Genomic DNA, 14018 nt, shown 5'->3' on the forward strand with positions numbered 1-14018 from the left:
CTAAATTTTTAATTAAAATTTTTTATTTAAAAATTTAGCTCTTAATTTTATTACAAGCAGATAGATGGCACAATAAGACTGTTGTGTTTTCTAATTCGTCTGCTTCTTTAATTTGTAATACAGATGGCACCACAACGTCTTTAAACATTAGTCCATATCATGAACGCATTTTTTATGTTTTATCAAAATTTCAAATATAATTTTATGTAAAGTATCTGTTTAAAATTCATTATAGGGGCATAATACCTTTTGTATTTTAAGATATCGTAAAAACGTAATATATATCAATTTATTCCCGACTAAAAGCCGATTGTGCTACACTTTCAACTTTAATTTCTATAAATTTTTATGTTTGAACCAAAGTTTAGGGTACCTATTAATTTTTTTATTAAAATAAAGTTTAAAATTGAATTTATTCATCAGAAAGGGTTACAAAAATGTACCCCGTAGAGGTAAATTAAGTAATTGTTCGCAGGTCCAAGACATAATAACTAAAACATTTTTATATTTAAGGTAGATCGAAATATGTTAATGAAACATTAAAGTACTTTGATTTTTTTGTTCTGCATGTGTAGCTCACTAGTTACTAGTATGTTTAAAAGTTTTAAATTGTTTTTAACATATTGTGTTTCTTTGATAATTATCGATTTCCGGTTTGTTAGTGTATAAATGATTGTTTTCCGGTAAATTTTTTGACTTCAGTCGCACAGCTGACGCTTTTCTGACAAGTAAATTGATACAACGTAAAACAACAGTCCCACCCTGTTGTCTTCGTTAATTACGAAACTATACATATAGGTATCTGGTTCCCTTTTTTTTCTGTTTTTGAACCCTTATAATTATAATTAGAGCAAGCATTGTGAAAAGCACTCTTTCCAATACATACTTCAGTTACTGTTGAAGTAAAGTACCTAATTACGGACGATTTATTTATTGTTAAGAATTATTTTAACAAACATCTATTTATTGTTGAGTATTATTGATATTACCACCAATATTAAATTTTATTGATTGATCGTGAGTCTATTCTAAACGTCTAAACAAGTTGGACGTAAGCCAATAAGTCCTCGTGAATGAAGGTGGTATAAACCATGTAAACCGGGTTCGATCGTCCTTGTATTCGTTACGGTACACCTTCTTATTATTGCTAGGTCGGTAAAGGCAAACAAGTAGACGACAACGGTCCCGGCCAGTCACTATGCGTATAATTGCCCTCCTCGGGCGGCGAACCGTATAATCGTGGGAGGGTGACGATCCCCAGGTCTTTTCTCAATTCGTATTACATATACAAAATTGAGAACCCGAAAAAAAAAAAGAAAGAAGAGCGAAGAAAAAATGTTACGTTATTTTTTTCTTTTCTTTTATTGAAGCCCCCTGACTAGGAAATTGTATAAAATAACGTAACGTACGGTAGTGTACATGTAACGTAACTACCTAACAATAAAAAGAACTTATCATAAAACTCAATGGAAGAAACTACTTTTAATTCAAATGTAATTTAAAGAAGAATATTGAAAGTCACAAAGTCTTCAACAGATACATTTTCACCATTACCATAAAAAGACAATTCAGACAATTTTCTTATAATTGTTATTTAAANGGTCCCGGCCAGTCACTATGCGTATAATTGCCCTCCTCGGGCGGCGAACCGTATAATCGTGGGAGGGTGACGATCCCCAGGTCTTTTCTCAATTCATATTACATATACAAAATTGAGAACCCGAAAAAAAAGAAAGAAGAGCGAAGAAAAAATGTTACGTTATTTTTTTCTTTTCTTTTATTGAACCCCCTGACGAGGAACTTCAGCGGGAGATTCTGAATTAGTAACATAATCTTATTCGAAGGAGATGGCAAAATAGGCACTAGCCAACGGCCACCATCGCTTTTAGGGTCCCTGAGAAAGGATGTTCGTTCAATCTTTCATCATCATCATAAGGTCGTCAGTCCTAAGACTGGTTAGACACGCACCTCTGATCTTTTCTATCCTGAGTTAATCTTCGCATTTCCTTAAAACTAGTCCCACATCCTTGACTATTTACGAGCAGTAATCTAATCCACTTCTTCTAGATTAAATTACTGTTCGCAAATAGTTAAGGATGTGGGTTGTTCTAGTTTTAGGGATATACGAAGTTTAGCTCAGGATAGGAAAGAGTGGAGGTACGTGTCCAGCCAGTCTTAGGACTGATGACCTTATGATGATTTAAAAAGATTCTGTTTGCCGAAAGACCTATTCGCCCTTAATATCTCAGAAGGTGTTCTACCATCCCATTTCTCATTTTACTAGAATATTTTCATCATTCTCTTATAAGACAAGAAGAAACCGTGAAAAATACTAAGATTTTTTAAACTTCCTGTTTCCGATTCGGTATGTATAAGCAAGCGAACCTTCGGTGTCAATCTCCTATCGAATTATCGGATAATTAGCACACTTCTGAAAGACATCGAAGACGCTTAAATACGGGTACCTTCTGCTGACTGACAGCTGCTATAGCTGCTACTGTCGCTTTGAAGGGCCCAAGGGTCGGCGACGGTACCGTCGGCCCCTTTTTATCTGTCATACATACGTGTACCTACAAGTATAGGTAACCCCTACTGGCAGTAAGGGGAGGGAGGGTAGAAGAAGACTTTGATGCACGGTGTTGGGTTGCTCACATCAAAACACTTCACTACGCTTGACATGAAGAAGCTCTTCATCATTTGAATAATGCGATACTCAATAAGCGTAAATAATAATATGCAAACAACGAATAATAGCGTATGACAATGATTTGACAGTCAAAAGTATACAATAGTAACGATTTTAAACGGTTAAAATAGATAAAATTCTGAGAGTGCCTAAAAATGGTACCAATTTGAAATATTGTAATAATCGTAACAATTAATCGTCTAAAACAATACCGTTGGTACTACCTAATGATACAGTAACAGTAAGAAGTTGACTGCTAGGACATTATTTATTGTTGATTTATTTTGCACATAAATTACAAATAATAAATATTACCATGGTCAGTTAGTTCATTTAGTATTCATCGACGTTATGGGCACGCGTTGGGCATTCCGTCCGTAATTTGACGATAAATATTTCGAATTTGATACGGACAACCCTTTGCGTTACCGGGTTTGGTTTATTGTGAGAAATAACAGTGACCCTATCTAAACTGCCCGGGTGGGCTACCCTTGAACTACCGTATCTAAGTATGTAAATGCATTCGCACAATAACTTTGCAATGTTTTATAGAGCAAGAGAAAGTTGACAGGTCATACAAAGATTTAAACAAATTGTGACGTATATACAAAAACGGTTTATGTATTTATATGACTAGCTTGTGAACTAGCCGGATAATGTAGGAAATAATCTTTGGTTAGTTTGCAAACTGGCCAAAACTTATAGGCAAAGTACAAACTAAACTACAAGAAAACCATGAAGATTGGAAATACTTTGGCGCTTGTTGTGTTTGTTCTATAAGAAAACTATGCACAATATCCAAAATTTTGGGCTAGTTTGAAAAGTGCTTTGGAAATGTTATGCAGACCAAAATAATAAACAGGGGAACTTACCAATAAATATCTTACGTAGTTACTATTAGTAACCAGTTAGTTTATGAACTATCCAAATAAAGACTTTAACCATACCATATACAATACGTATTTTGTTCTTTTTTTTTATTGTTTTTGAGAATCATTTTTTTGTCGCTCAGGTATATGACAACGGCGTGCAATACTCTAAAGTTAGTGTTAAGACATTTTGGATCGATTATTAAGTCAACTATGCAATCACCGGCGGGGAGTTTCGGAGTGGATTTATCCAGGGAAGAACGGTACAAAAAGTGTATAAATTGCTACGACAGTCTTGTCAATATTAGACCTGTTTTATTAAAGAAACAAACGTTGCCCGGGAAACTGGGCAATCAGTGTAAAGAGATAGAGACATTGATGCAAGACGTTTTAGACTAAACTGATTTCCCTTTTCTTTTTTTTTTAACGTTTGTTGTAATATTACTAGTGTTAGGTAAGTATTAACTGTAGCAAACACACATCGATACGATTTTTGTACACCTTTTTCTACAAATAATTAGAATAATAACTAACTTTATTTTGACTCCATTGGATTATAACAGTTGTTTATAATACAATAATAATAATAATTAGGTATTAGAATTAATGCGTTTTTCCCCCAAATGTGTGATATTTTTCAGACTTCGTTATTAGAAGAATTGTTATTGCAAAAGTATTTATGACTTGTGTGAGTATTTGATGCGTGATTTCGTTTTCTTTCATTTTTCCGTGGCACCTGTTATTTTCGTAGAAACAACACAACCCAATTCTTACGTATGTGTGTGCACGTCATGTACATGATAAAATAGTTTCAAACACTTATCTAATTAAATAGCAATTTAAAAAAATTATTATTATTTTGTTACATTACCTAGTACAGATGCAGGGTGATTTTAGTTTTGCATTTTTAAATTTTCCAAAGAAACTCGAGGGTGAAATTAGTGAGATTCGATATAGCTCTCCACCCTGTATATACATATATATACTTTAGATAGGTATAGTACGCTTGCTTGGTTTGAATATAGATATATATAAATAAGAAATTAAAACGATTGGTAATGTTGCAAAATGTAATCACTCGCTTGAAAATAGACTGTATAGTCAATTCCGTCCAATGTTAATATAATAAGTAACATACAAAATTAAATTAAAACTAAAAATAATTGTAAGGTTCGTTTGACATTTATTAGTTCTTAAAGTAATATCAATCGCCAATATTTTTTAATACCATCGAAATGTGTCATAGGGTAAAATACTGTAAATGGAAAAGGAATTTGTCTATTTTTGCAAAGCAAACTTGATGTTGTACGTATTTTAAAATACTTTTCAAACGCTACTGATATCGTATCAATCAGAAAGTTGCATTTTGGTGTTTTTTTTTTGAGACTTTATATACGTTAAAAAACAGGGTTGTTCGATAATGAAAAAAATGTATTGCATATGTGTTAATATTTTTATTTATTTACTTCGCAAATTACACATTACTATGCGTTGTACTTAAAAAAAAAACGAAGAGTGAAGTAGGACTTTTGTCGAAATTTATAAATATCATTAATAATTACTATTCTTTTACTTTTTAATTAAACGTACTGATATTGAAAACAATATAAATATTAACTTATTAGAAAATGATTTTTATTGAAACTACATATTTGCATTTCTGTGTATACATAGGTAATACCTCTATTGTATATGTTTATTATGTTGTTTGTGTTTGAAAAGTTTACATCTTGCCTCCATCTCCCCCATAAAAAAGCATTTATTATGTGCCATCCTTTTGTTTTTGTGCATTTTTGTTTCGGAGACTTTAAATTAAGTATAACTCTGTAATTTGAAAATAAACTTTATTCATTAACATAAAAACGGTGATTTTCTTAAATATTATCCTTTCTATAGGTACATACATCAATATTCTAAACTTGTTTAAATGAATCTACAGGGATCGTTCGAGAAATTTAAACCATCAGGTTGTTTTGTAATTGTAATTTTTTTATGTAAATTATTTTGTTGCTAATAACGTAAAGTAAAGTGTTTTATGTTATATTAGTCACCTAACAAAGTCCACATATCATTTTTTTTTGTTAATATTCATTTTACTTTTTGTTTGTTCTGTTTTAAAAAGTTTTTGCTAAAGTACAAAATAAATTGTGACCAGTTTCAAGTTCAGTATCTTTTTAAACGATTCCTGTACAATCCACTATCTTTTTTTTGATATTGGGGGTCACCTTGCATACGATTTGTAAGAAAAACATTCGTCGTTGCATTATTGAAATGATTCATCTTCGTTGAGTTCTTTGCTACATCTTGACGTGTTGTTTTGTGTTGTGTTAGGTGGTAATTGAAATGGTGTTTTTAATGAAGACAAAAGACTATCTATGGCGTTTAAATCATTGAAGGAAATAACGAAAAGGTAAGTTTTGAATACAATTTTTTTAAATAGTAAAATGTTTCAATGGAACATATACTTACGTAAAGAAATTTTCTTATGTAAATAAATACAGTTTTGTATAAATGTATGGATTATATTTAAGATTGTCATTATTTTTAATTTGATAATTAGAAGAAGGCGCCAATTAATGATATTTACGGAATCATACAAATTTAGATATGTAATAAAAAGGTCGCTTTTAACAAAAAGAAATCTTTTTGATGTTAGTGGTGTTTGAGGTGTGGTGTTATCGGAGGATGTTAAAAATACTTTAGATGGTAAAAGGTTAGAAATTGGAGAGGAGGGCAAAAAAAACTGTTAGAAATACTTTCCAGATTGTAAATTAAATTAATTATTGAGTTTTCCGATTTCGAAAACAAGAGACAAAAACGGACATGTAGAGTGTTTGTCGCTTCGCGAACAAGTAACGGTCGATTCTTTCCGGTTGGCTGTTTTATAATAAAAATTGGTAAAAAAGTGCGAAACAGACGGTCCAGTTGAAGTAAAAAAAGCCGAATCCTAAGTGAAAATACGTTAACGAAACAGGTGATTGACTGCTTCACAAAATTAATAGAACAGCACACAGCAAGTGTGACCGAATCTTGGACATCAACAAGAAGTTTCATTCAGACGATCTTTCTTCATCATCATCAACAGAAGATCGTAGGTACGCAACAGAGAGAAAGAAAAAAACAAAATAAAAACGATCCTGATGATGGCAATAAGATGATTTTTATATAATCCGCTTCACTGAACAATCTCCTTTGTTTAAGTCGAATCGTTCGCGGCCGGATTGTATTGTTTCACGTTCTTGCAGGGTAATTTACTTCTGCCTTTTTTTTTATTTATGTTGTTAACTTCTTTTTGCATGTTCAAGATGACCGTGCCGTTACACTTGTATGTATAGTAAGTGCTTATTTCATTCTCCTGCTGCAACCGCAGACCTGGAAGAGATTTCTCCGACGATCGGCGCGATTATATTTTTATTGCCAAATTATTATTGCAGCCATTATCGGCATTACGAGTTTTAAACCGCAAGAACCTAGAAATGCCGTTTAACGGCCCCTTGCACACGTTACAATATAAAATTCATGGTACGCCACACCGAACAATAATTCATACAACGAAAACCATAATAGTAAAATTATTTGTACAGAACCTTTGACGTTTGTTTTCGTGTGTTTGAATTACAATTCTTGCTTCATAAACACTAAGAAAGCTTAGGAATTGTTTTTCCAGTAAAATAAACATTCTGGATTCTGATTATCCTGACTCTTGAACTCGACCATTCGAACATAATGTATAGTAGTATACACCTATATTACGTAAAAGTCGTATTAAAATCTGTTTAATTATTTTTGAGTTTTAGGGTAACAATTAGATAAATAAAAGACGAAAGCACTTTTATATTTTTATTTTATTTTACAAATTTTTAAATTTGGCGTCTTTCTTGTCATTAAAATATATTAGGTAGATACGTATGTCTTCGAGCGTTTATCCCTTAAACAGTTTAAAACATCTGCCGTTTTAATGAATGAATGAACGTAGATCCTTCTACCCCTTATCAATTACAAATTGAAGGAGAAATGCAAATGCACTTGTCACCTAAGCCAGATAATAGAAAAGGGTGTAACATGTTAATTATGCACTGATATAGCGATTTACATTCGTTAACTTCTATGTAGTTTGTGCATGTGTTTCAATATTGCCATACGGTAGTAAAATTTTATTATCATTTGCATATAATAGCTACTGCAAGGGACGAACAAAATCTGAATAAATCGCTTCTTATTCAGTTTTTCGACAGACTTTTTTGAAGGGAAAGTTATAAGAGGTTTCAGGGTGTAATTTGGATTAATCAGAAGAGACACTGTACTATAATTAAAACGTGTTGGTTTTTGTCAAATAGATGAAAGAAACGGGTCATTTGTGTTAATATTTTGAATAAAATTTATTAATTAGGCATTGCCGCCTAATTGTAGTTAAAATTAATTTATGTCGTAAGTTAGTACTGTAGAAAATTTCGTTGGTTAACCAACAATACAATAATGAATGGCTCGAATGCGATTATTATTTTTCGCATATCATTTGCATATAACCCTATTCCATGTGTGACCAAAGGATTAACTTTACAATGCGTCGCCTGATTTGCTTAATACGAATTTATATATTAATCTCTGCACCTGCGTTTGCATATGCATTCGATGTTTTAACGCGAAGGATTATAATAACTCGTACTGCAGATTTAGTATTGATAACGACTTACATAAACGTCAAATGAAAATTGATAAGCAGCTATTTGACATGTTAATTTTTGTCTAGAATTAATTATTGTGTATAAAAGCACAATAATAAAATCTGCCAGATTTACCAAGCTGCTCAAATGCAAAATTTGTAGACTTATAATAAACAAAGGAAGCCCTATTTGAAAATATATTTGATTTTGGATCTTGTTGTCTATTATAAAAACATTTTCGAATATCTATATTACCTAAAATTGGCTATTTACTATAGTTGGTCCTTCGAGCCGGATTTAGAGACATACGAATTCATTTTGTACTAACGGAACTTTGTATTTACGAACTTGAACATTTCAGTGACTGTGTTAGCACGAACTTGAACTTTTTTTAGTGACTGTTTTTGGATAAAGCTTCAACATCTAAACAATATTAGAGCGTAGCAATTTGATTTTCTAATTTTTACAAATAAAGAACGTATCTTGAAAGCTCAAAGTTTCAACTGATGGATTTAAAATTCTATTTTTTGCCCATGGTCAAAAACCCGATCCGTATGCTTATCAATGAATAGCAATGATTAAATTCTGAATAAATAATGAAAGAATATAAGGTTGCAGAGAGAGGTTCCCGTCGCTATTCAAATCCACAGTTATAGTCTGTACTAAACTGTTTGTCGTTCAGATTATTTCGATTATATTAATACCAATGTAACCCTTGCCAGTCAGACCCTGTGTCCTATATCTACAGGGTAAAAGAACTGACACAGCACACAGGCACAAAAATATACGTAATAATACACGATGTATTCGAACAATGGTTTCGTACAAGAAAGCAGCAGCTACAAACTTTTGAATTAGGCGTTTTCAGTAAAAACAGGAAAAAATCATTAATGAAAATACATTTTTAACGAATGATCAAATGGAATTATACTTTACAAAAATCCTTTCCATATTGTACCTAGTATTAGCATCTAGCAAGGACGACCTAGAGATATCTTTAAATAAAATGGAAGCAAGTAAAACTAATATACTGGTATGCAAGGGAAGAAAGAGTAGGGAAAAAGCGAATATAAAGATAGGAGACGAAAAATTAGAAGAAGTGGCTGATTTTAGATATCTAGGAAGTCAGATTAGTCAAGAAGGAAGGAGTAGTAAGGATATAAAGCAGAGGATAGCGCAGGGTCGTGTCGCCTTTAATAAAAAGAAGTCACTTCTATGCTCGTGAACGGTTAATTTAGAAATTCGAAATAGGTTGTTAAAGGTGTATGTTTGGACCGCGGTGTTGTACGGGTGAGAAACATGGACAGTGGGCGCGGCGGAAAAGAAAAAGGTTAGAAGCCTTCGAAATGTGGTGTTATAGGTCAATGATGAGGATAACGTGGGTAGAAAAGGTTAGAAATGAAGAGGTATTAGAAAGAATAGGAGAACAGAGAACTCTATGGAAGTCAATAAAAAATAGGCGAGATAGGTTGGTAGGACACCTTCTCAGGCATGAAGGTCTTGTCAGAGACATATTAGAGGCAGAAACAGGAGTGAGGAGGGGTATAGGTAGACCTAGATTAGATTACTGTTCACAAATAGTTAAGGATGTGGGTTGTTCTAGTTTTAGGGAAATGCGAAGTTTAGCTCAGGATAGGAAAGAGTGGAGGTACATGTCCAACCAGTCTTAGGAATGACGACCTTATGATGATGATGCTTGTACCCAATACTCATCCTTGCAATCAGTGTGCCTAGTAAAACTTTGTCTGCAATGTATACATCTATCCTAGCCTAACCCCCAGCTTAGGCACACCTCTGCTTCGCCCACTTAAAATGCAGTATTTCTTTTTTAATCTTGTTATCGGACCGGTTGTTCAGTCAGTATCAAGCAAGACCCCCATGTACAAAAATATATCCCCTGGTCGCTTTATTATTAAAAAAGTTTTCGTTCACCAGCAATGATACGTCAATTTTACCCGAAAATAAAAAATGATCGATTGGCCACGCACACTTGATTATCAAAGGATTATCGCATGTTGTACCGATTTTCTACCCTTCCAGTGTTTTTAATGTGCCGGCCAGTTTTTTGTTATGTTAAAACTTCGCCGATCGTAGGCACACGCCTCTATCGCAAACTGATGCATTAAATAATGATATTATCACTACCCTTAGTAGTAATAGTAATAATAAATCGGTGCAGAAACGACTAAAGTTAAATAAATCGTCATCAGCGTTAAAGCTACTACAGTGTTTCCCTTTTTTGAATTGTTAACAATAATTGTACAATAACCGAAACAGAATTGTAATGCAGTAATTTAAGAAAAACTTTTGGAAATATATTTTAAGCCAGGAACGATCTACAAAAGGTGTTTAGACATATTTCTTAATCTTCTATTGCCTGTTTGAAAACACCATTGTCCCATTTCCGGATAAAATTCGGTGTCATATATTTTTAATGGATTCTAATGCTATGTCATCCGAGTAGTTTAGGGATCGCTAAATAAGTTTTTAAAGACAGATTACAAATGAAAATCGTAATCCGTCGGAGTAGAACGCTATTTTACAGTAAAAAAGAATACCCAAACGTTTCAATCAAACACTTTCTTACTTAAATAGGTATAATTTAACGCATCGAAAAATCTTTACAAAGTAAACTAATCAAATCAAATTGAAACTAAGAACTCTCCATTTTAGAATCATATTTAAAAACTGATTTTTTTATAATTCCTAAACTCCGTATTTCAGAACTTATTATATTATCTGAGGATAATGAATAAGTTTTAACATATGTTATCTTCAACAGTTGATAGTCCGCTACGATTTTATTAATAAGCAACTATTAGGTCCTTGATCCTTGATGAAAGTTTTCGGTGTCAGGAATCGTATTTTCTACCAGTTTGGTTACGGATTTTAATTAAGCAGTCTTTTGATGTGACGTTTAATTTTTTGTGTAGAGATTATCCTTGCCAGGACCCAATTAACCTGAGATTATCCTGATGACGCACGTGCCACTCTGGGTGGTCACGTGCATGATAATAGCTTTCGTTTTGGACATGAATGTCTAACGACAGCTATGAATAATTCTGCCAGTTAATAGGGGCGTTTACTTCTATTCAACGTCTATCATTCACTATACCTTTATGCATTTTTGCATTACATAGATCGAAAGGACCTCCAGTTTTATCGAAATCTTTATCACGCATCAGATTAGAAATAATAATAAATAAAATTTTAAATAATTAATAGTTCAGTGTACGTATCATCATCATCATAAGGTCATCAGTCCTAAAACTGGTTGGACACGTACCTCCACTCTTTCCTATCCTGAGCTAAACTTCGCATTTCCCTAAAACTGGAACAACCCACATCCTTAACCATCTGCGAACAGTAATCTAATCTAGGTCTACCTCTACCCGTCCTAACTCCCGTTTCTGCCTCTAATATGTCTCTGACTAGACCTTCATGCCTAAGAAGGTGTCCTACCAACCTATCTCGCCTATTTCTTATTAACTTCCATAGAGTCCTCTGTTCTCCTATTCTTTCCAATACCTCTTCATTTCTAACCTTTTCTACCCACGATATCCTCATCATCCGCCTATAACACCACATTTCGAACGCTTCTAACCTTTTCTTTTCCGCCGTTCCCACCGTCCATGTTTCGCACCCGTACAACGTCGTGCTCCAAACATACACCCTTAACAACCTTTTTCGAATCTCTAATTTAACCGTTCGCGAGCATAGAAGTGACTTCTTTTTATTAAAGGCGACACGACCCTGCGCTATCCCCTGCTTTATATCCCTACTACTCCTTCCATCCTCACTTATCTGACTTCCTAGGTATCTAAAATCAGCCACTTCTTCTAACTTTTCGTCTCCTATCTTTATATTCGCTCTTTACCTACTTTTTCTTCCCTTGCCATATCAATATTTTAGTGTACGTATAAAAGAATAAAATTAGAAAATAACGGACTTTCACAAATAAGCTGTTTTTTCATGTTTCAGTAATTTTAGACTAGTTATAGGTACAAACGCCGAAAATTAATAAATCGTTCATTTTTGTCGTTCGCTTAAGATTTACAGTGTAGCTTCAAAAGTTACCGTCGACTGTTAGAGAAATGTTTAAATTTAAGGAATACTTAACGTTACATCTAGTCAACGTTAATCTTTCAGCTCCTATTTTTAACTAATGGATTTTGTGAAAACGCTGTTTTGACAAGTTCCTCTAGAGACTAGACTCAGCAATAAATTCTATAGTAATGGAACCGAAGCGGATGTTGATAATTCATTAAAAACGTTTATCTTCTTCCTATTAAGATAAAAGCTTTGTGAATTTTGTTTGGGTGTTTTTCTCACTCATCAGTGATTTATTCTTCATCCAATTTTTCCGCGACGGCGTCCTATGCAATGTATGTAACATACAGAATAAGGTAAAGAGAACTCATACGAAAACAACAACGTGTGATACCTACAGTTTAGAATTTCAAATTTTCTTTTTCGCAAAAAGACCAATCACCCCGCACTCCTTTTTAATGAACGTAGAATATGCCAGGACCTTTTATTTAGTATATGATGATACATAGATTTGCAACCTACGCAAACGCTAGTTACGAATTATTATCAAATACAGTGGATTTCGGGTATAACGACGATGAATGGACTACTGCAATAACGTCGTTATATCCGGAAGTTATTACAGACAAAGCCTTTTCTTTAACAGTTGTCTGTGTTGATGTAAACAAAAGATAAAAAGCTTATTGTGTTTTCGGTCGCTATTATCTGCATCTGGGATTTATAGGAATTTCTTACAAATGATTCATTAAAAACAGTTGCTACACTCGAACTCGGCGTTACATCCGAAACCGCTATAGCCGCATGAAATTTGTACTGAAATACTTGAAATTTAAATGACTTAGATTGAATGCCGCTATAACAGAATGGTCGCTATAACCAAGGTCTTAATAAATGAAATCCACTGTACATATTTATATTGATGATTTTTAGTAGAACAGTAGAACAGTTGCTAGTACTTCTAATACACTTAGTAAGTGCTGCATTTCCGTTATTGTTATATTACTTTTTCTATGAGTTGTAGATACGTGCCTGTTGTAAACCAATTTGTTTCCTTTTCCTTCTTTGGTTTATTAAAATTAACGTACAACCGTAAAACGCAACAAGAAAAGGCCATGGTTAAATTTGAAAAGTGGGATTTTGTACACTTCACTACTCATTTTTCTAACTGACTGGTTTTAAATTCATTTATTTATTTAACGAAAAGGGCAGCAACCCTTTCAGGTCATTGTGCCGGGTTAATGTTTCGGAAAAATCACGCCAGTTTAATTATGTTGTAACGTCATTCAGTTGTAAAATATACCTACCCGTTCGTAGGGACGTTATAGCAGATACTGCTGGAACTAACAGCCATATACTGTGTCAATAATACTTACCTGCACTTTTTGGTTTGTTAAATAACATGGGCATTCAAACAAAATCCAATTGACCTAAATTGAATTTTCTCGAACAAAAGAAACTAATTCTACAGGAGTTTCCCCAATCACTTTTCTTTTTACACTTCAGGAAACCCTTACAAGACCTTTTTTCTAAGAAATGGCTAATAAAGATTTAAAATTAACACTAAATAATAATATTTTCAGATTTATGTGAAGTACAAGCGAATTAAGAACCAAACATCATCNTTCAGCCATCTATTCATATAAATAATAAAGTCCAATAAATGCCAATTTAAAGTTTTTGAGGGGTCTTGCTCTTTGTTCAAAAGATTTTGAAAGTTAAATTTGTTTAGGATAGTTTTTAGAGCAATGG

General features: G+C 33.2%; 2 protein-coding genes across 4 annotated transcripts in view; both read left to right on the forward strand.

The window, feature by feature from the left end:
* LOC108738143 (katanin p80 WD40 repeat-containing subunit B1) overlaps window positions 1-4684 on the forward strand; it is an 8723-nt gene extending 4039 nt beyond the window's left edge. Inside the window, exon 8 of the mRNA XM_018471404.1 lies at window positions 3699-4684. Within this exon, the coding sequence (XP_018326906.1) occupies window positions 3699-3954 (256 nt within the window). The 3' untranslated portion in view covers window positions 3955-4684. The remainder of the gene's footprint in view (window positions 1-3698) is intronic.
* Window positions 4685-5838: 1154 nt separating this feature from the next.
* Window positions 5839-14018, forward strand: part of LOC108738090 (alpha-methylacyl-CoA racemase) — a 47185-nt gene continuing 39005 nt past the window's right edge. For all 3 annotated transcript variants that reach the window (XM_025973674.1, XM_025973681.1, XM_025973684.1), the window contains exon 1: window positions 5839-5965. The gene's annotated coding sequence lies outside the window, so the exon portion shown is untranslated. The remainder of the gene's footprint in view (window positions 5966-14018) is intronic.

This window comes from Agrilus planipennis, unplaced genomic scaffold, assembly GCF_000699045.2.
Source record: "Agrilus planipennis isolate EAB-ADULT unplaced genomic scaffold, Apla_2.0 scaffold128, whole genome shotgun sequence".
In the NCBI taxonomy this organism is placed as follows: domain Eukaryota; kingdom Metazoa; phylum Arthropoda; class Insecta; order Coleoptera; family Buprestidae; genus Agrilus; species Agrilus planipennis.